Genomic DNA, 23,080 nt, shown 5'->3' with positions numbered 1-23,080 from the left:
GGCCCCATATTAGATTTCAGACCCACGGTCAATGGAGCCATCTGAGGAGTAAGGGCTACTCAACATAAGAAAGGGGACCAGAACACATCCCATTGTTCTTCACTAGTGAGCCTCAACTCTCCCAAGATAGGTACTTGGCAGTATAATTATATCCATTTTGACAGAGGAGGAAACTGAGGCACAGAACAGTTGACTGAATTGCCGAAAGGGGCATAGCTAGTCAGTAACACACTGGGGACAGATCTCAGGAGTCCTGACTCCCAGTCCCCTGCATTTATGCCGTTCATTGGTCTATATAACATGGAACACATTTCTCATTTGTCTAATGATAAACTAACAATAGCAGCCAATAGACAGTGCCTCTGGTAACTGAAATCTTATGTTTCTGACACTACCCCGAACCATCTTATCCTGTTTGCTGTATGCCTGGTGCCCACATAATCATTCACTAGAAACTTCTCAGGACAAAGGTGCCATCACAGTTATTAGAGGCATTCCCTGACAGTGCATCTTCCTGTTTTTGAATTAAATATCCTGCATTGCCAAGCAAAAGAGAGAGTTTTCAGTAGAATTATTGTTTATTCCCCGCACAAGGTTTTCTATGCACAAAAATGTTCATTTTATAAAGCTGTCTGAGTAACATAACCCAATTTAATTGGCATATACACGAGATAGGATACCTGGCTACATACGAATAGGTTTGGTGCATGACCCTGTATGCTGTGATTCTCAGCATAATTGGACAATTATATTTTCCTATGTGTATGGCAAAAAATGTAACTATTATCTCACTGCAAAGGCAATTGGAAAACACCCCAGCATGTATGATGCTTTCTGGCCTGAATGAGGCTCCAAAGCAAGTTAGAGGCAGTCTTGTGTTGGCAGGTGACTACACGCAATTTAAAACAACCGGAAAAGAAACAAGGGGTGTGACTCCTTTTTCTTTTTATCTGCTAGCTAATTCCCAACTTTTCCTGTGGGATGAAGCTTACAGCTGCCTTTTTGCTTGGGTAGGGAAAGAATCTGACGTGAAACTGGCAAAAACTGGAGGGTTTTTTTATTTGTGGGAGGTGGAGCTGACGCTGAAATTTTTATCAGCAGAATTCTAATCCTCGGACTCAGAGCACGGGGGAGCATGACGCTGTGGGGCGTCTATGACCCAGAGGCCCATTTGTGGTTCACTGCTCTGTGTCAGCCACTCATCAGGCCTGACATGCTCATCACAGCTCACACACTGGTGTCAGGATATTTATTTAAAAGATGACATGTAATATATTGTTTGAAATCTAACATCACGCTGGTCATTAACATCACAGTGAAGTGTTTGTAAAAAACCCGGTAGCTGAAATTATGGATATTGTCTGATGTTATGTCCTGGAGACTCTACATAGAAAGGTGGCAAAACAGGTTTCTTCTATATAAAGGGGAAAGCAAATATGGTGGCAGAAGCCCTGTCCAGGAAAAAGGGCTCTGAATCATAGAATATCAGGATTGGAAGGGACCTCAGGAGGTCATCTAGTCCAACGCCCAAGCAGGACCAATCCCCAAATCCCTAAATGGCCCCCTCAAGGATTGAGCTCATAACCCTTGGTTTAGCAGGCCAATGCTCAAACCACTGAGCTATCCCTCTGCCCTGCTGCCTCTGGGTCAGCCAGGGGTCTACCCTCCGACAGTTTTGTAAAGGGGCAGGTGTGACCCTAAGCATCCCTGTATTCCCACCCTGTTGCAATAATGTTTGTATAAAATATGCCTTCTGAGGTATCATTTGAAAACGAATAACTCACTGACTGTTAATAGTCTTGCATGATGTATGTGTGCAGTGTGTATTAAGAGTTATGCATATATGCTGGAATTATGACGAAAGTGTGTTTAAACCAGGCATGCCTGGGGCAGTTGGTAAACAGGTCTGCCTTAGACAAAGGAACGTGTATTTGATTCTCTGACCAGTCCGGTCCTCAGGCAAAGACAACTAAGGTCTATTGCTGGTTGTAACCAAGGCAGGGGTGAAAGTAAGTCAAGTGACTTACCGGTACGCTGGGGCCAGCTCTGGCCCCCGGAAGGGGCGGGGCCTAGGGTGGAAGGGGCGGGGCTGAGGAGGGTCAAAGCCAGCCCCGGCCCACCCTATAAGGTAAGTGCCCCCCCTTCTGCTCCTCCACCCACCCCCCAACTGGGGTAGCAGCAGCAGCCCGGGGCTCCGGGGGCTATTTAAAGGGCCCGGGGCTCCCCTGCTTTTACTGCCCCAGTCCTTTAATTAGCCGTTGGAGCCCTAGGGAAGCAGCGGGGCTCCAGCGGCTATTTAAAGGACTGGGGTGGCAGAGGCAGCTGGAGCCCCGACCCTTTAAATAGCCCCCGGAGCCCCCGCTACCCCAGGGCTCTGGGGGCTATTTAAAGGGCCTGCGGCTCCCTGCATCTACCGCCCTGGTCCTTTAAATAGCCCCCAGAGCCCTGGAGTAGCGGCGGCGGGGCTCCAGCGGCTATTTAAAGGGTTGGGGCTCCAGCCACTGCTGGGAGCCCCAGGCCCTTTAAATTGCCCCCTGGGGAAGCCGGTCTGCCCCAGTACGGTGCACCGGCTCTTGCCGGTACGCCATACTGGGGCGTACCGGCTTACTTTCACCTCTGAACCAAGGCTGGTGGAAGCCAGAGTGGGGCTATAGACAGGCCGCTGGGGTGAGACCTGCTGAACCAGGGCTGTCTAGCTCTTCAGGATATGGCCTGCATGCTTGTAGACTGGTTGTGAGCACCCCAGGCTGTGAGTGACAGCAGCAAAGCATTGTAAAACACCCAGGGTTGCAGGGCAAGTGGTGACACAACCCCTCCCTCAGTGGTCTGGATTGCACACCGAACCCCATAATAGCATCTTTGCACTGTCTCTGTCAAGGCTGCAACCCCAAGCACTAAAAAAAAATCACCTATTTTTCTTTCTAAAAGTGCTTTACCCACCAATCCTGCTGGAGGTAGGATTTTCTCTGCACTCACAGAGCCTGGTAACTAATCCCAAAGTGCTGATCAGGAGTAACGGAGCAAAATTTGGCCTGCAGTATTCTGACTGGAGTGGAGCCATTTAGATAAAATGACATCTAGAAGCCAACCAATTCAGGGTGAGGTTTTGCAAACCCAAACCTGGCTTCCTCATTACAGAGATGGGAGAACCCTGAAGGCTTTTATCTGCACCGCCCCAAACTATGGTGCTTTGGAGAAAATGGAAACTAATCCAAGCTGACTCTGATCAGTAGCTAGCTGGATCAGGTCCCATGCTGTCAAGAAGGTGCTGATTTAAACATAGAAAGAGATTGATGCAGATGGGGTGATAACTAGGAGCTAATACTCCAACTCACTCCACTTAACTTATCTGATTATATCATTCACCTTAGCCTCAAACTAATGCCAGGTCTACACTACACGCTTACTGAAGTACAATTACATCACTCAGGGGTGTGAAAAATCCACACCCCTGAGTGATGTAGTTATACAAACCCTATTCCCCCATGTAGACAGTGCTGGGTCAGTGGGAGAGTTTCTCCTGCCAACGTAACTACTGCCTCTCACAGAGGTGGAGTAATTAAGCCGACGGGAGAGCTGTAGCTCCCAAAGGCTCCCCATCAGGATCACGGCCTCCATTGTGCTAGGCGCTGTACAAACATGGGAAGATACAGTCCTTATCCTGAAGAGATGACTGTCAAAATAAATTAACCCTGCATAATTTCAAACAACGTCCCCCACTTTGTTTCTTCGTCACAAATTTTAAAGCACAGGATTGCACAGCTGGGTCTAGCGCTGCTCACACAATGGTAATGAATCCTCATCCAAATCATCAGCCTTACTTCTTATCCTTAACTCTGGTACATGAGACTGTAAGAGGGGACGGTCTAGTGATCTAGACCACTGCAGTTTATAAACTGTCACACTTTATAAACTATTTATAAATGTAGCCTTTATGTAAATAATTAATACATTTTGAAGAGCTGTTTTAATAAATGCTTCAAGATTGATATAAAGTCCCATATACCCATAGGGTTCATAAATTTTAAGGCCAGAAGACACCATTAGATCTTCTAGTCTGATCTCCTGTATATCAGAGACCACTGAATCCCACAGTTACCCCTGTACTGAGTCCAATAGCTTGTGTTTGGCTAAAGCATCTCTTCCAGAAAGACGTCCAGTCTTGATCTGAAGACTTCAGGAAATGGAGAATCCACCAACAGATGTAACATTTTATAGCCATCTATAATACATACTGCTCTTGTATATAGCAGGTGTAGAACATCTACTAGTCATTTATTAATCCTTTATAAACTATAAATGTACCCTTCTTATGACCAGCAAATCCACACAGATCGAATTTGTACCATCAGCCATAAAGAATTGTATGGGAGTAGTTCTGTTTGATTGTTTCCACAAACATTGAGTTCTGCATCTCACTCTAGTTAATGATAGCCATGAAAGCAGAGAATCAGCTCTGACGTACCATTCACAGAGATGTCATATGGCTCAGCCTCTTCATAATATGCCTCTGGAGACTCAATCTTGGGGCTCGAAGGCTGTTTCGTTTCTGCAATCTGTGGAATGAATGAATAAAACAAGCATATTTTTTGGTAACAAGCTGAGCACTCCGAATCTTTGAACAAGCCGTTTTGGTAATGCTAAAGTGTGGCCCAGTGGAGGGGTCCTTTTAGATGTGCAATTCATGACCTCTAGGTAAATGGGTTCAGATTCCAGGAAAGACACATCAGTAAGTGCTAGTATTTAACTGGCTTTCGATATACAGCTCACCGAATTAGGTTTAAAGGAATATTGTGATGCTGCACTTGTCAGTTCTTATACCATGCCACAATGTTGCAGTGCTTTACATAGTCAACTCTTCAATTTTCCTGAAAGCCTCAATTTTGGGGATATAGAATAGACCCTGCGGTCAGCTTGTTCATTCTAACCATGGATCGGATACTGCTGCACCAGTCAGTGGGAGTTTTGCCATTTGTTTGAATGGACTCCTTCCATTAGGTTCAGATGGCTGCACATAAGCTATCCATTTCAACTGGGGATGCAGTTCAACACTAAGGAGAATAGTTATGGGGTACCTGAGTGGAGGACAGTTGGGAGGAGAGGTAGAACTATTACCTACCTTTAGCCCAAACAGGCATTTTAAGTCTATTACCCTATCTCATATTCCCTAATTGAAAGTTCATAGCCCACGGGTCACACAGCACAAAGTCCCAAGTTAGGAAAAACATCAGGCATCTTTAAAGCCAATATGAGCAAAAATGAAGGAAGTGGATAAACAACACTAAAGTGAAATGAGCCTTTGAAAAGAGTCCAAGTGCTGGAAAAACCCTGTTTCATCTGCCAAATCCCTCCCCCAAACACAAGCTGTCAGAGAAAACAGTTCCTTGATCCCTTGGAAAGACCAGCACACGAACAAGAAGGTGGGTAAAAACCAAACCCATTTACTTCTCAAGCCATTCATACAACTGCACTTGACTTCACTGAGCTGCAAACTTGAATGCAGTAGTGGGAGGCGCTCAGATACTGCAGTGAGGACCGCAGCATAAAAACCTGCACAGAACAAGATAGTGGGTGGAGTTACAGCCCACACAAGGGGGGAGGGGGTCCTCATGATGCTACCATCCTGTAGCTTAGCCCTGCTGTTCAGTTTGTCCAGCACCACACATTTCCTCTCACATGCCACGCGTAATAGAACACAATCCGTATCTGCGGTCACCAGAAAGGCTATGTTCATATAACTCAGCTAAAAACAGCTGAAAGCGAGTTATTTTAGCTAGTGGCAGTTATTCTCTTAGTACCCAGATCATAGTGTGTTCTGGATTGCAAGGGTATGAGCTAGGTTCTAGTTGGTACCAGCATAAAACAGCTGTGGTGAGGGTGCTGGGAGTTCCATCAGGGACCAGCTTCCAATGGCTGGAAGCTGTACATAGGGGCTGAAATCTCACTTGTCTGGAGTAGAGATGCAGCCACTGGCAGGCAATGAGAGGGACACGTCCCCCGCTCCTTACTCTCCTGTTGAAGATCCTTACAGCACAGGGCCAGGAATCGTACATTCATTCCTGGCTACCCACACAATGGTTTGTCAAGGGAGAGGAGAAGATAATGGGCCAACGCCATCCCAATATGGGCAGGGCCAAGGGGGTTGGGAGAGTGCGTTGATTCAGTGCCCACCCCTCACCTCACAGCCCCTGCCAGCAGAGCTCCTATGGAGCACTCGTGCAAATTACAGCTGCACTCCCTCCCCTGGGCATCAACCTCCAGGAGAGCAGGGACAGAGGCACTGCCTGCCCTCTGCTGGGATAAATATCCCCTGGGGTGCCCGGGGCTTGGGCACAAGGAGGCCCATACCTTATACCTCTCTGCACCTAACACACTGTGTAAAGCTATAGCAGGCCATTGCTGATCTGCCTTTGCATTTTACCCCAATGGCACAATGGGTAATAGTTGTTTATACAGTTCAATTATTTGCCTGTTTGATTATACTTCATTGGCTTTCAGGGCCTAGTTTTTTTTAATTTGTTAATTTTTTTTAAAATTCTTTGATTTGATTTGAATTCTTCATGTTTAGTATTAAAGAGCAAGGGTCAAGTCAAAGTCTCTGGCAACTCTAAGTTAATTCTAAGAGTTAACTCTAAGTTAATCAGCAACCTCTGGCTAATGGCTGGCTGGCACCTCTGTCCTTACTAAGGGGCATATTGATGCTAGCTCTTCTGCCTAAAGAGCTGAAATTGTTCAATATGAATTTGGACACAGGCAGCTAAGGACATGGCCCATTGTCTCAAAGCATTTTGGGATCCCTTCAACACGATGTATAAATTGGCCAATGTCTCTTGAGGCATTGGCCATAGTCGGAAGACAGGATACTAGGCTAGATGGACCAATGGTCTGTCCCAGTATGGCCGTTCTTATGTTATGTTCTTATATCTGTAGCACCATTCAGCCAAGAGAGGAATTATTGTGTTCTGACATTAACCCACTAACCTGGACTGTTGGCCTACCCGGCTTTGAAGGAGAATATTAACACTGCGGTATTCCCAGTCTAGCCAGGATACAGGGATACAGTCTGGGTTAGTGCTCAGGGCAGTGACCTGAGACTTAGGACCTCTGGCTTTGGCTAGCTAGCTATGAGCAGACCCATGGTGTAACCACGGGCAAGTCCCTGACCTTTCTTGGTCTCTACCTCTGTAAAATAGGGGTAATTCTTACTTACCTTTGCAGAGTGCTTTAAGGAGAGGCCCTCTCCATATAGAAGTGCTAGGCATTATTAGTATACTTTCCATTCAGTTTTTGAGGACATATGGGGAATGTTTTACCTATGTTTTCCTACAACATTTAAATGCTTAAGAACTTCAGCTAAAGCATTAAATTAGAAAAATAAACACTCAGTAGTTTTACTGGGTGCACTTCCTCAGCCAGGGACTAGTTCTATCATTGAATCTGTGGCAGACTGGCACTTGCAGACAGCCTACATTGTACATGGCAGAGAATTTAAAGCGATAAATCAGATTGGGAAGACATCGTTGCCTACATAAAACCCCTCACTGTGACTGCTTCCTATGCTGTCCAACACAGTCTCAGGGGAAAGGAGGGTTACTTTGTTTCATACAGACAATGGAAACCAAAAGGGCCTAGGTGGGACTAGGCTTCAGCTTCTTTAGAGGTTATTTTTTTCTCTTTACCAAAGGTGTGGGCTTCTTTTGTCTCTAGCTTAGATCAAAAATATACTGCACTGTGTTAGCCAACCCAGTCTGGTCATTTCAGCACACTTGTCCATTTCACAATGGCACAACAGAGCATGCAAACCCTAACAAACATCTGATGGCATCATACGGGAACGGCCCACAGCACTGCCATTTCTACGCTAATAAGTGGGAATGGTACGATAAGACACTAGTGTGTTTTCACTAGGGGCAACTGGAAGCATTTGGTGAAAAGTGGGAGCAGAGCACAGAACTCCTAGCTAGTGCTAAGGCATGGGAGGAGAACAGGAAGAGAGAATGAATTAAATATATACAGGGCCTGATCCATAGACGTTATGTTATTTGAGGTTTATATTGTGATTGCACCTGGAGGCCTCACTCAAAACAAGGGCCCCTGTTGCGCTAGGCATTGTGCATACACATAGTCAGGTCACAGCCCCGCATTGATTTCAGTGGGTGTTGGATCAGACCCACTTATGCTGGGCTCTAGCACTGAAAAAGGAACCTAGGAAAGAATCATTGTAAGTGCCAGATAATGAACAGCTATTCCCAGCACACAGGATAATGAACACCCCGACGTCACCTCATCATTCTACAAGCAACTTCCCACACTTGGTTTTAGAGACCAGGGTGGTTCCTTTGTAGCTTTCAGTTTCTGTGGCCTCTGTTCATTAAACTCAGCCTCCCTAAGAGCATCACACTCCGGTCATTGCCCTTTTCTGAATCAAAGTACAAAGCGATGAGCTGATGAGGTTTTTCAATCCCGCCCACCCTCTCTATTCTCCCCCCACACATAAAAAAAAAAAAAAATTATAAAAAAGCCAAGCTCCCAGGGTTTTAATCACTGAGCTTCCACCTCACTCATCACCTTCATTCTTTAAATCTCAATCACAGTACGGACCTCCGGAGTGCACACAGCGCTGTTAGGGAAACTGGTACAATTGGCTAAAGAAAAAAATTTCCCCGAACTGAGAGCAGCTGAGCACCCCGGACACTCCAGGGTTCACCACGCTGTCACTGGAGAGGATGGCACATAGGCAAAACCAAAGCCTCTTTTTGCAGCTGTCCAACATGTCTATGGAGAAGTTAGAGGAAAATTGGCTGGATATTAATTGAGGGCCAGGTGGCAGCCCGCTAATGGACCAGTACAGGTGAGCAGGGAGTGAGCGGACTCGAGCCTTCCCAGCCAACATAGCTGATCCGATGCATGGGGGAGAAGATTATACCTGGCGCCAATTACTCCCCTGCTGGAAATAAGGGGGAACTCACTTCCGGGACAGCACAACACGTCACTGCCCTTTGCTTAGGGCTTCTGGAAAAGCCACAACTTGCCCAGAGTGGAAAGTCCTATAGCTTCTGAGCATGCTGATCAGTCATCTAAGAATTTGCAGTTTTTTTAACCAGAGGCTAATGAAGCCACGCCCACTTAATTACATTCCCCACCCCCACCCCCACCCCCACCAACTATAGTAACTGGTGCTGATTGATATACCCACAGCAAATTCCTAAAAAACAGAAAACACACTCCCACTGCCTTAACATCAAAGAAAAGCGAGAAGTCCCAGGGACAAAAACACTGCAGATCCCTTGCCAAAGCTACAGCAATGTCATCAAACATGCTGCCACTCTCTTAACCTGGCCTCGCAGAAAATTTTCCTCAGCCACACACCATCAGCACCAGCAATCGCCCCTTCCGTGCCCCCTCCACTTCAGTGAACTTCAAAGCCTAATCAGGACTACTTAAATGCTATCCTTTGCTGCCTTCCTGCAAACCCATAAGTGCATGTGTAGCGCTAATGACCTGAGAAATCAATGGGATTGCTCACATATGAGTATGTCTACACTGCAATTAGACACCCGTGGCTGGCCCATGCCAGCTGACTCGGGCTCAGGGGCTGTTTAATTGCAGTGTAGATGTTCGGGTTCAGGCCATGGTAATTAAACAACCCCTTAGCCCTAGCCCCATGAGCCCAAGTCAGCTGGCATGGACCATGCTGGGGGTGTCTAATTGTGGTGGAGACATACCTTTCAAGATCAGCTGCTTTGCTCAGAGCAAGCATAATCCAGATGGTGGTTGACATGCATGCACAGTGTTAGGAGCACTGTTGTGCGGATGTGGGGTGTGTTTCAGGCATGCAGAAGTATGATCATTACACACTTACAGCCAGATGTTCAAAACAGGTCAGCACTAGCACTGGGCAGGAGAATCTTTGAGATTTTAAAAAAAATTCTGTCCCAAATCAGGACAAAAAGAGTCAAATTTTTGAAAAATTTCAGTAACAAAGTGGGGGTGGGGCGTTTTCAGGGCAATGGGAAATTTGGATCAGATTATTTCAAAATATTTAATTTTGATTTTGACCTGTTTTCTTTTTTTAATTTTTAGTATAAAGTTAAAATTTGAAATAAGCTGTTTTGAACTGAAAAATCTCAACTTTCCAAATGGGAGATTTGGACTATTTCAAAAGCTTTTTTCGACATTTTTTCAATTCAGGAAATGTATTGAAAATGACCCTTTGCCGCAAACAGTTTTGGTTTATACAAATTGGCATTTTTCAGTGGGGGAAAAAAAAGTCAAAAAATTCCTGACCAGCACCCGCAATCAGGCCAGTAATGTTAAAAGAGCTCAACACATCAGCCACCGAAGTCTTTGGAAAATCTAGCCATTAATCTCACAATGGGAGATGAGCTCTCTGGAAAATCTCACCTTTATTTAGGTGCCTAAATTGAAGTTCAGTTTTTTTTGAAAATCTGATCCCCAAATGTCTCCCGTGTAAATCAGGTCTTCCTAAATGCATTGCAGGATTAATCCTGCTCCTGTTTTGGGTCTGCTTTCGAAATATTGGGAACAAACTCTGGAGTCTTTTAAGACCGTAACCAGCCCTATAGGTCTCTCTCCCATCACAACAGTTAGATAGAGATTTTTCATTCTCAAGACAGTTTTTTTGTGGGATTTGGTTTTTCAAGTTCAGGGTTAGCCAGATGCCAAGCTGGGGAAGAAACTCTGTTTCCAGCCAGAGCAGCAGTCATTCCCAGCACCTGGCCCCATGGCAGACTGCACCAGCAGATGTGCTGGCAACACTTGAATCTGTCTCTTGGCCTGTCAAATGCAGAACAGATTCTCCTGTTGTCCTAGGTGGAAGGGCTGTTTCCCTCCCTGCCCCCACTTGCACTTTAGTCTGATTCATTCACTTGCTTCATCCCTCTTTAAACATGCAATCGAATTGCTTGCTTTCAAAAATCAATGTGAAACTAAATGACGAGCAGAGCAGGCAGGTACAGTGCCAGCACATCCTGCATGGCTCTTCCAAAGCACCATCATCCTGACCTCTGCCCATCCAAACCAGGGTGTCTCCCTTGATCAGAGACAGTCAATCCCATTACATGTATACCAGGAAAAGGAAGAAGTATGGAGAGAGTGTAACACACATATAAAGTGTGTGCCACATTCACATAGAGGATAACACCCCACTATTGCTACCCTCTAACAGAGTTGTTCCTTTAGCTCAAATTGTATATGCTGGGGCTTCAGTACTGAAGGTCCTAGGTTCAAACCTAACTGACTGGATGTGAGACTCATTACAAGGGCATGAGAGACTTGTGTTTTTGATCAATAACTGGGCAATCTTCATTTAATGGGACAGGAATTAAAGAGGGGTATCAAGAAAGAGCCACTGATTTGTTGGAGGCAACAATAGGGGCAGGAGGAGGGCAGTGGTTTTTCCCATGCCTACACTGTGCTGAGCTAGAGGTGCATTCCTGTATTTGTTCCACCGAACAACCAGGAGAAGCTGCCTCGAAGTTTCCCACAGTCAGAGCCAGTGTGTATCTCAGCCTGTGCAGCTGCAGCTCCTCCGGCCATGTCGCACAGCATAGGCCGCATGAGAAGAGCTGCATCTGCTGAGCCTCAGGCAGGCTCTCCCTTTGGCGCGGGGCTCTTTTGCTACCCCGGCCTGTGGCCTCGTCTACCCATCGCGCCACTCCTCCTGCTGCCACCTCCTCCACCAAGAACGGCGATCAGAACCAGTTACACGCAGATCACTGCTCCCAGTCACAAGCGAGGGCTGCCTTCCCTTCTCAGCATGGAGAGCATGGGCAGCTTTAACAAGTAAGCCAGATGGGTTAGCTGGAAAAACTCCACAGGCTCTGGAATGCATCCATTAGGACAACCGCAGTGCATCTAAAAGGCTTCTGTATTAATCCAGCCCTACCTTTCTCCTTTTCAGGCTTCACTTTCCCAGCACCCTGACGTGACATCCATCCCTTAAACTCCCTTACAGCAGAGTTCCCATAAGACCCTTTATGGTAATCCCTTATCTGACCCTCTGGCTTCTCCTTCCTTTTAAAGGAACGGTTTCTCCAGTGAGCCCCTAGCAAACACTACCCCCTCTCTCTCCCCCCACCCACTAACCCCTCTCTTTCAAGTCTGCTGTCCTTTTACATCAGAAAGTCCTTACTGCTGAGATTCCCATGTCTGATCGGCTGCTAAACAGTAAGCCCCGCTTGTCAGTGTCTCTGGAGAATAGCTAGGGCTGCTCTTTTGGCAAGGAAACAAAATCCCACTGAAAGCCGATTGTGATGAACTGTAACCTAATTACATTTATAACTGGCCCATGGAAAAGTCCAAGGGAACTTTGTTTGTAGATTTCTTTTGTGCAAAGTCTCAGGGAAACCTGAATCATGTACAATTGGTCTCGCAAGACACACATGCATGCAGCAAACCTCCAAGCACCAAAAAGCATGCACGGGGAGAAAGCTGCACTCAGGATGCAACTTGCACAATAATGTTCCCCACCCCGTGCCACATTCTGCAGAGCAGATGCAGGGGCTGCTATAGTCTTAGGGAGCAGCTGCACTCTATGCCCAAAGAAAGAGGAAGAGAAGTGGCTTAAACTCCATTCCTTCCCGGCCAGCAGAGGTGTTAAGATGGCTGGACACATGAGTCCTTCATCATAGGAGAGTTTGCAAGCTTTCTTCCAAGTCTTACGCATAACAAACTCATCTGAATTCTGTGGCGAGACACTGACTAATTTGACTCCCCTAAAACCCCTTTAAGGCCCTGAATTAGGATTAAAGGATTATAACCTACAGTGTAGCAAGGAGAACAGCAACGTTAATCAAGCTTCCTTTCTGCTTTTGCCTAGGGACCCTTGCCACGGGTGCAGGTCCCAACACTCACATCTTCTTCCTCTTTCTCACACATCCACTTGGCTGCCGGTTTCATAAGAAACTGCCATACGGAAGGGAACAATGGTCTAGGGGAGGGGCGGGCAAACTTTTTGGCCTGAGGGCCGCATGAGGTTTCAGAAATTGTATGGAGGGCGGGTCAGGGGAGGCTGTGCCTCCCCAAGCAGCCAGGTGTGGCCTGGCCCCCGCCCCCTGCTTCTCGATCCCTGACAGGCCTCCCTTTGCCCCCCCCCCGGACTCCTGCTCCATCCACACACACACACACTCCCCACTCCCCGTCCCCTGACTGCCCCCGGAACCCCTACCCCTGATTGCCCCCCGCCACCCTATCCAACCCCTGCCTCCTTCCTGACTGCCCCCCCGGGACCTCTGCCCCATCCAACAACCTGTTCTCCCTGACTGCCCCCCGTAATCCCTGCCCCAACTGCCCACTGCCACCCCATCCAATCCCCCCTCCTTCCTGACTGCCCCCCGGGACCCTTGCCCCCATTATTCAACCCCCCTGTTTCCCACCCTCTGACTGCCCTGACCCCTATCCACACCCCCAGCCCTTGACCACCACCCCAAACTCCCCTGCCCTCTATCCAACCCCCCCTGCTCCCTGCCCCCTTACCATGCTGCCTGGAGCACTGGTGGCTGGCAGCGTTACAGCCGCGCCTCCCGGCTGGAGCCAGCCACGCATCGCGCAGCAGAGAGCACCGGGTCAGGCCGAGCTCTGCAGCTGCGCTGCCGCAGGAGCTCACCCCCTGCTCCCCCAGAGCATTGTGCCGGCGGCGCAGTGAGCTGAGGCTGCGGGGGAGGGGGAACAGCGGGGGGAGGGGCCGGGGGGCTAGGAGCTCAGGGGCTGGGCAGAAAGGTCCCAAGGGCCAGATGTGGCCTGTGGGCCATAGTTTGCCCACCTCTGGTCTAGGATCTGGCCTATCTCTGAAAGTGCACAATGCCAAATGCTAGCAAACCCCCTTGTCTTCCACAGCAGTGATCAAGTAGAGCAGTGTTACACAACAGAGAAAGAATATTGTCCTGACACCACATGGCAATTACCCAAATGCCCTGAAGTTTGAGGATTGTTGGCCTTTGTAAGTTTCTCCCAGGCAGTCTAATCATTGCTGCTGCTGTTACGCATCTAGAAGGAGATTTTCAAAGACAAGTGGCTGTTAGGTGCCAAGCCTGTACTCCTGTCTTTGAAAATCTCACCCCTAGTTACCTAAGCCTGTTTTGAAACTTACCAGGACTACAGCTGTTTGCCTCAATAACATCCTGTTACAGAGAGAGCTTTGTGAATTACATACATTATATGTTGCATAATTTAAAAAATTGTCCGTGTTTAGAGCCAGTATGTGCCATGAAGAATTTAAAGATATAAAATTCTATCATTAGAGGTAGATTCGATTAAATATTAAGACCGTGGAAAGCAAAGGAGAAAAAGAGAGAGAAACGGGAGTGATCAGGAATCAAACACATACTATTTTTGGAGGAGGAAGGTCCGGCAGACTCTTCTGAGGAGGAGATGAATGGTGTCCTGATTCCCCATTGGACAAAGATTCTCCGCAATCCAGTGCTACAAACAGAAACAAGCAAGAATAATGACATGTGGCATGTCCCAGCAATGCACTTATTACCTCGCAGTGGTGCAGCAACATCTGTGCGCTACGTTATATTTGAGTAGGAAGCAGGGTGTTAATTACAGAGTCTGCCTTCGATGCTTCATCGTGACCATGTCATTTCAGGCCGTAGCCAAGAATACAGTGCTATGGCACCACAGCTAAAGAACCAGTTCTCTTGGTAGGAGCTCTTTTTGTTTTGGAATGTTTTTCCTCTTGGAATGAAAACTATGAAGACCAAAATGACTTTTAAAATAAAAATCACTTCACTTGTAATGATGATGTCTATATTGAGCCGTTCTAAAACGTTCACTCTGTTATTACCCTGCTGTACGTGGTTTCACTTGCAGGTAAAAATCACTTTCACTCTCCCAGATCCACTCACTAACATCCTTAAAAACAAAGGGCCAGATTCTCAATAGGTGGAAATCAGGTAGCCACACTGGCTTCAGTGGAGGTCCTGGCCTAAAGTCTTCAAAGGAGAAAGTTTCAAAAGTTCTTTCCCTTTAAAGAATACATACGTCATCTATTGCACCACAATTAGAACCTAAGGAACAGATTTATTTTCTACAAAAAATGGTTTCTATTGAATTTTGTCACCTCTGTAAAACGAGTTGTAGCTAAAGGATGGCCATCTTGATTAGGCCTTAGGAACATCAAAGGTTTTTGGGAGGCAGAGTGACATAGTGAGTAAAGCAGGGGACTGCAAGTTAGGGGCTCTTCTGAGAGTACATTCTATTCCCAGCTGTACCACGGACACCCTCTGTGGTTGAGCTAATCACCAATTTCTGTGCCTCCATTTCCACCTCCATAAAATGGGGATAAACACCACTCGCTTCAAGCACAAAGGTTGCCACAGAGGTGCAAAGTCCAGTTTCTCTAATAATAAAACGAGAACTGTCACACTAGTAACTAACACATTTATATAGGACCTCATAGCCGAGGAAAAGATTGTTAGAAAAAAAATACCCGGCCAAATCCTCAGTGGGCATTTTCAGCACAGCTGCATTGAGCTACAGTGGTGTACACCTGCTGAGAACCTGGCACTCTGTGGTGGGGGAGGAGTTTCAAACAGACCAAGAAGGGAGGATGGTTCAGTGATTCAGGTGTTAATCTGGGACTCAGGTGCAATTCCTGCTATGCCACAGACGTCCTGTGTGACCCTGCACAAGTCAGTTAGTCTTTCTGGGCCTCAGTTTCCCATCTGTAAAATGGATATACTAGCACTATCCTAATTCACTGGAGTATTGTGCGGAGAAATACATTAAAAGATACTACAATAAAGGGGGCCATGTAAAGTGCCAGAGCCTAGACAAGGGATAGGGTGCCCAGCTCCCTTTGAATGGATTGCCTAACTCCCGTAGGCACCTTTGAAAAGCCCAGCCTCGCTCCCTGTGTGAATAGGGACAATGTAAATTAGAACAGTCGGGGTGCTGTGCCTTTCCTAGTGCAGCTTACCATGGGGTTCAGAAGACTCTGGCATGAACTTCGCTGCATATTTCTATGTGTTTTATAAATAAAAGCTGGACCCGCACTGCTCCATTTCAGTCTCAGTCTCGGAAGCCACAATGACAGCTCTGAATCTGCACCCTATAATGAGCCCCTGGCACGGTGGCAGAAGCATCAGTACAATCCGAAACACACAATGACGTAATCCCCCAGGCTGCCTGTGGTGAAGCTTCTGTGCGTCCCTCCTTGTTAATGCTGGACAGTTTCATTAAGCTACAAGGTCAGAAGCAGCCATGTGCCAAACTGCTCAGTCAGTGAATACCAACTGAAAATATCTGCTTGCTAAGCACAGCCACGACAGGCAGGGCTGCTCGGTTACTTGCACAGTTGACATTAAAATTAGGCGGCCCCAGGTGTCTGATCATCAGCCTTGAAAACCGCTGCTTTACTGCATCATGCAGAAATGAAAAATGGCGCTGCTAAGGCACCCCATGGTTACACTTAAAATACAGTACTAACTAGCTGGTGCTGGAGCTTTCCCTCTTCTAGGATGCATCAAGGGTGCTACTTTCAGCACCATCGCTCCTGGAAAGAGGACATCAAGGGTGATACTTCCTAAAGAGGAGCACCCGAAGGGTAGCACCATGAAACTGTTCTGAGAGAGATGAGGAGATTCAGATTTCTGACCTAGTGGGCATATCTACACAGTAAAGAAAAATCCCTGGCACAGAGTCTCAGAGCCTGGGTCAAGGGTTTGCAGGGCTGAAAGTAGCTGCAGCAGCAGCCTGAGCTCCTAGACCCTCCCCCCATCGCTGGGTTTCAGCGCCCAGGCTCCAGGCAGAGCCTGAATGTCTACGCTGCGATTTTTTAGCTCCCTGAGCCCGAGGCAATTGCCCCAGGCTCTGTGGCTCGTCACCACAGACTATAATTTGCAGTGTTGACATACCCGCTGGTTACCAGTGCGTTCACAGGTACCCAGCCTCTCTCAAGAAGGGCACTGTGTAGGTGCATCTTTAGCAGAAAAGCACATTGCCTATCTGTAACTACTGCACAGAACAGAGCCGCCCTCCAAACACTGCAGACAATTAGAGGGACAAGTGACATTTTGTGCAGTGATCACTCATCCAAAATTCTACATTCCTTGTGTGATGCCAGCATCTGCTTAAGCATAGCGAGTGTTTGGCTTCATCTCATGCCTAGGAATCACCCTAATGAACATCAGCAGGCCAGGAATAAACAGTTTGTTTTCCTTATTCATTTCCTCCCCCTCTTTCCCCCAAATCTACTCAGCAAATCAAGAGCAGGATGGAGACCTTTTTCCAGATCCTCAGCTGATGTACATCAGCACAGCTCCACAGAGCTGAGGAGCTGGCCGTGGGATGCAGTTTGAGTCTGGGGATCTCAGGGTTTTATATATAGCCTGTTGCTGTAGTACTTGGGCACTTTCAGGGTAAATCAGATGTGAATGGTGAGATCCCTGCTGGACTTCAAGGAGTTTCCTGCTGTTCTCCCCTCCTTGTATAAGGAGGGATCTGCTTGAGGAATAATTATTTTTCTAAACCAGCCGTAAGTATCAACTCAAGAGTCTAAGGCCTTATCTTCACTACAGGGGGAGATCGATATAAGTTACCCAACTTCAGCTACATGAATAATGTAGCTGAAGTCGATGAACTTAGATCTACTTACCGCAGGGTCCACACTACGCAATGTCGATTGGAGACACTCTCCCATTCACTCCCCTTGCACTTCTCGTTCAGGTGGGGTACAGGAGTCAACCAGAGAGCCATCTGCGTTCAATTTAGCGGGTCTTCATTAAACCCGCTAAATTGACTGCCAATGCAGCGTTCCCTCGATAAGTGTAGACAAAACCTTACAAAACCAGTTTGCTTACACTCGCTTCCAGTAAAGACATCGCAGAATTGTCCCTAATACAATAGGAGATATTTTCCGGTTCTCTCTTAAGGCATGAAGTTGCTTAATAACAGGACACTTAGTACAGGTTTCACTGGATCTGAAATTCCCCAAGCCCTGGAATTTGGGCAGGTGACATTTAGAAAGACAAAAAACAGGCAAAAGGAAATAGTGTAAACATGCACGGTTTTAACGGAAATAAAATGTCCTATTTCCTCATTCTTATACAACTGTGCTCTCCATTATCTGCAAACAAGGCAAATAATTCACAGATTCCAAGACCAGATGGGACCATTGTGATCATCTAGGTCTGACCTCCTATATGACACAGACCAAAGAATTTCACCAAGCAAATTCCTGTATCCAGCCAAATAATTGCTGTAATGTCTGCATTTGTATTGTATTTTCCATGCTGGTATTACCAAAGAACAATATTTATTTTTCCTTCCAAGGTATTTTTTCAAATAGCTTGTATCCTCTTAGGTCATTTACCAGAGTGAATTCAATTACTATGCCATAAAGAGAGACCTACGAAGGACTGTGTTGCTCAGCTCGTTGTCTTATTAGTGCAATCAAAAGTAGATTCATCAATGAGAAAAATTGTTGGCCATCCCTCACCTGTTTTTAGAGGCTTTTTCCCCCCTTTCTCTGAGCTGATGTGATTGTCTTTAGAAAACATCTTATCTTGCATTGCTCCTAAAGGGAATGCTCTCAGTGCAATCTAACTGTGAATGGGTCCAGGCCCCGATCTGCTAGCATGCACCAAGCACCTATCATGCAAAGTCCGACTGATTTCAATGGGACTTTGCATGAGTACAGGAGTCCACATTAGCACAATCAGGGCTTGAATGAATTAAACATTAAGGCCCTGATCCTGCAACTGACTGGATAGGCAGATTCCAGCACCTGCACCCATTCATTCAACAGGGCTCTGCACAGATGCAGGGTTTCCTGTCCAGTCAGTCACAGAACTGGGGTCTTTTACACATCCATAACTAGGATTTACACCACACATGCATAGAACCTAAGCCACTGCCTTCAGTTTTGCCAAACAAAACTTAGAAGTTTAACTTGGTCTGGGGAAGTGGTTGAAAGAGCAAGGGCCATATCCCTTAGGGAATGATTGCAAGTGGGGGCTCACAGCCCACGATAGGGAAAAGGCTGAACTAAAAACAATGACAGCAGGCTTTAACAGCCTGACACGGCTCCATGGCTCACTGCATTGCCTGGCCAAGCCTTGTACATGTCATTGGACGCAGGATAGCGAATCCATGTAAATTAATCTTTCCATTGCCACTGATTTCCATGCTCAAGTCATGGTTGATACAAGCAGGCCTTCTTTGGCTATGGTTTAATATTATAATTAATGCAACTAGTGGCACTGACCAAGATTGTGACCCACTGTGATGGGGCTGTGCATACGCATAGTAAAAAGAGATGGCCTCATTTCCAGAAGCATTTGAAGTTAATCCACAATTTGGCTGCATGAAGCAGATTTAAACACAATAAAAATCGTGGAACTAACACGACCTTTGCAAGCCATCATATTGTTCACTTTGCTTGTGTGTTGTCCCCCTTCCCTTACCCTCATTCTGTCTTGTCTATTTAGACTGTAAGCAATTTGGGGCAGGGACTGCCTCTTATGTTTGTATGGGGCTCCATTCTCAGCTGGCCCTTAGGCATTGCTGTAATAAACATGAATAATAATAATAGGAAGTGTCTAAAGGGCTGATCTATATTTATAAGCATGAAGCTTTGGAGATAAGTGGTCCTTCTGAGTTTCCATAAATGTTGTGAAAGGGAGAAATTTTCACAAAATAATTCAGAATTTTTGGAGAATTCCTTCCCATGTTGTGAATGCAAAACCAGGTGGATCTAGTCAGAAAAACTGTGGGATAACCATCACGAGCATTTCACCCAGGGTTACTGTTCTCAATTTATACAGTTTGCAAAGTGCTAGGATCTATCTAGGAATGTGGGGGGAGGGGTGCTACATAAATACAAGATATGTATATTCTGTGCATAAATAATTCACCTTGCACCAGTTTAGACTATTTGAAACCACCAGTGGTATGGTGCAAAGCAGCATGCTGAACATAGTAATAAAAAAAACGTTTTTAGACATGCATTGACTTGTTTTGGGTCTATACAAAATGGGATAACTTCTTAAATAATTTCAGTAGGGTTGCATGAAGCTACATACTTAGCAAGGAGACATTTTTATCCCAAAGTACTGCCCTCAAAAGTGCTACTTCCAGGAATAATCTCACTGTGTTAGCCAAAAGCATGGAATATGTAAAAATACAGTTGTCATTCCACCCCTTCCATTGGCTCAATTCTGCACCCACTGAAATCAATGGGAATCATGTCTGATGTCAATGGGAGCAGGATCAAATCCTATGCCCCTTTATTCTCTCTTCATTGGGAAGTTAAATCCCAGGCAATTGGTAGCCGTAGATTCCATACCTCCACCTTCTTTCTCCTGTCCACCCTTTTGTTTAACCGAGGTCACTTTGTTCATGTAAATGTATTCCTCATCACCACCTGCAAACAAAGGGAAGGAGAGATGTCTTAGTGGGCCAGTCCCATTCATGCTGCAAAGTTTTCACATAGAAAGGAGCAAACTGTGTGCACACGCGTGCGTATGTACACTTAAGTCTCTACTAAATGCAATTGGTCTCTACCAATTACAAAATGTTAAGTTGAGAAATTAAACACTGAACAGCCAGGAAATTCCAGGAGTTAAAATTTCAATATGAACTCAGCCAGACGGCATGTCCTGTGTATCTTATGGTGTGGATTAAATAAACCGAATTTTAACAAGGAAAACAGAAATGATCAGGAATCTTGGAAATCCTTTACTTTTAAAAATGTGCAACTCTGGTTATTTTTGTATATAGCTCTAGTAATTTATACACAATTTAAAACCCAAATCCATGTCTCTCTCTCATATCCCCTCTCCCCAGTCCCAATTTATAAAAATACCCATGTAACTCCCCTCTCTCACCCGCCACGCTCTGACTCCACACATACCGCTTGTCTTCGTGTACACTCGCAGGAGGTCAGAAAGGAAGCATTTTTTCACTACAGCTGTGCTGCTGAGGCTCTCTTCATTCAGTATGTTCAGAAAATCCTCAAGTTCCGTAAGCAGCTGTTCTAGAGCTAAAGGAGACACGGCAAACAATTGGGATGATTTCTTTACAGGGCCATCTGGTTACATTTAGAGAGAGGACATGCACTGAACCTCGAATTCCCAACCTCTTGACATTTTTTTTTGATCAGGAGGGATTTGGATTTGCATCTCTGAGCTGAACCTAATCTTAGGGTTTTGGCTCTGGATCACATCTCAAAATGGAAGGGATTTGTTTTCTGATTCCAATTCAGCTATAGCTGAAATCTCACACAAAAGTTTTGTCCAAAGAGTTTAGACACCTTGTGAGAACAGCTGATCTTGTGAGAGTTTGGCCATTCGCTGCTGGAACTACCATGAAAGCAGCTGGCAAGGTTTTGGCACCATTGAATGAGACCATGATTTTGCCTAGAGCCCTGAGCCCTCAGCCCTAGTCTCAACCTGATCCAGACTGGGCTCCGGCTCCGAACGCTGCCTTTTTGGGCCACTTCAAATTTGATTCCATTTTATTTTTGCAGTGACTCAAAGACTCATGCACAAGAAATAGAGTATGCCCATGATACTCAATGTCTTCTAGGACTATGTTGCTTGGAAGAGCTTCCAGCAGTTCACACTTGCATTGAATGGAGATGTAGAGGATGTGAAAGCAAGTGCAGGACTTATCAGCTCCTGAACCAGTGTTCAGGACAAAGACGCCATGGAAAGAACACCCCCTTTATAACCTAAAGAGCGAGTGGAGAACAGGTCAAGTGGATCATGCCCCCAGCACCACGACTAAGCAGAGCCAATCAGTTTATTTTAGTTATAAGAAAATCCTTCCTCTTTCTATGTAACTGTTCCCTGTCGAATAGCTTCTGGAAAAAGGCTCACACTCTATTAGCTGGCATTCAGTTACTCACTTCTGATTTCTCCTATTGTTGCCGGGGTAAGTTAGGAACAGGGGCAGGAGACCATTCCAGAGCAGAAAGAACCGAGTGTTTTGTGAAGAAAAGAAATGCCGAATAAGAATGACAGTGGGTGGGAAGGGCAAGGAGTCAGCCAGGTATGGCGATTCCTTCTCTTAGGACTCTCCTCTTGTACATTAACTCAATCACTTCCTGATATTCACATGCTGCACCAGAGACTGGCAACAAGCTCATGCGTTGCATAAGCATATTAATTGTTACAATTTCTTGCTGCACCACTAGGGGATGTGGGGCTACAAAATATGGAGCGGTTAAGATGGGGAGATGCTATTATTTATTTATAAGCATTTCCATGGCACTCTTTACAGTAAGATCTGCACCCCACACAAAACAGCAATGAAGTATGTCAACACCCTGGGAGAAGGGAAACATTCATATCCCCATTTTGTAGACAGGAAAACTGACACACATCTAGATTAGTGGTTTGTCCAAGGTTATAGTGAAAGTGTGCGGCAGAACCAAGAATAGAGCCTAGTTTTCAGTCTTAGTCCCTAATCACAAGGCAATTTTTTCCCTACTGAAGCTATGTCTACACTACTACCTCTGTCGGCAAAACTTGTGTCACTCAGGGGTATGAACATTCCACCCCCAAGCGACATGAATTACACCAGCATAAGAACTAGTGTGCACAGGGCTCTATGTTGGTGGGAGAGCTTCTTCTGCCAACATAGCTTCTGCCGCGCGCAGAGGTGGTTTTTTATGCCGACGGGAGAGCTCTCCCGCATTGGCATAGAGCATATTCACCCCACGCGCTGCAGCAGCTGTACTGGGGTACAGCTGTACCGATGCAGCTCTGTAAGTGTAGACATGCCCTAAGAGGGAGGGAGTGTAAGAAGCCCATATACTGGGTGGTAGCAAGTGTTTGCTACTCTAACGTCATTTGATTTTATTTGGCTAACTTTGTGGATCCAACAATTTACCATTGCTCCTGGGTTTGACTGTAAACACCAGTCTACTGCCTGCAGATCAATGTATATAATCCAACTTAGTTTGCTCAGGAGCCTTTGCTCTATTGCCTGGAGCCCTTTACATTTTATTGTGGCTTCGCTACATTAGATTACTTCTATTTTGGTCTGGCTGAGCACCAATGGGCACCTTCAAATGTCTGCATTGTGCTGCATTGTCTTGTGACCTGACATA

General features: G+C 46.0%; 1 protein-coding gene across 2 annotated transcripts in view; it reads right to left on the bottom strand.

Moving 5' to 3' along the window:
- The window catches only part of AFAP1L2 (actin filament associated protein 1 like 2), a 120,360-nt gene that overhangs the window by 27,774 nt on the left and 69,506 nt on the right, over positions 1-23,080 (bottom strand). For both annotated transcript variants that reach the window (XM_074959290.1, XM_074959291.1), the window contains exons 2-5: positions 20,879-21,007; positions 20,312-20,389; positions 14,348-14,442; positions 4,466-4,556 (exon numbers count right to left, since the gene is read on the bottom strand). In XM_074959290.1, the coding sequence (XP_074815391.1) occupies positions 4,466-4,556; positions 14,348-14,442; positions 20,312-20,389; positions 20,879-21,007 (393 nt within the window). The remainder of the gene's footprint in view (positions 1-4,465; positions 4,557-14,347; positions 14,443-20,311; positions 20,390-20,878; positions 21,008-23,080) is intronic.

The sequence above is a fragment of the Natator depressus genome, chromosome 7 (genome assembly GCF_965152275.1).
Source record: "Natator depressus isolate rNatDep1 chromosome 7, rNatDep2.hap1, whole genome shotgun sequence".
NCBI lineage: Eukaryota > Metazoa > Chordata > Testudines > Cheloniidae > Natator > Natator depressus.
The sequence above is the reverse complement of the archived record's forward strand: the minus strand, read 5'-3'. Positions and strand labels throughout refer to the sequence as shown.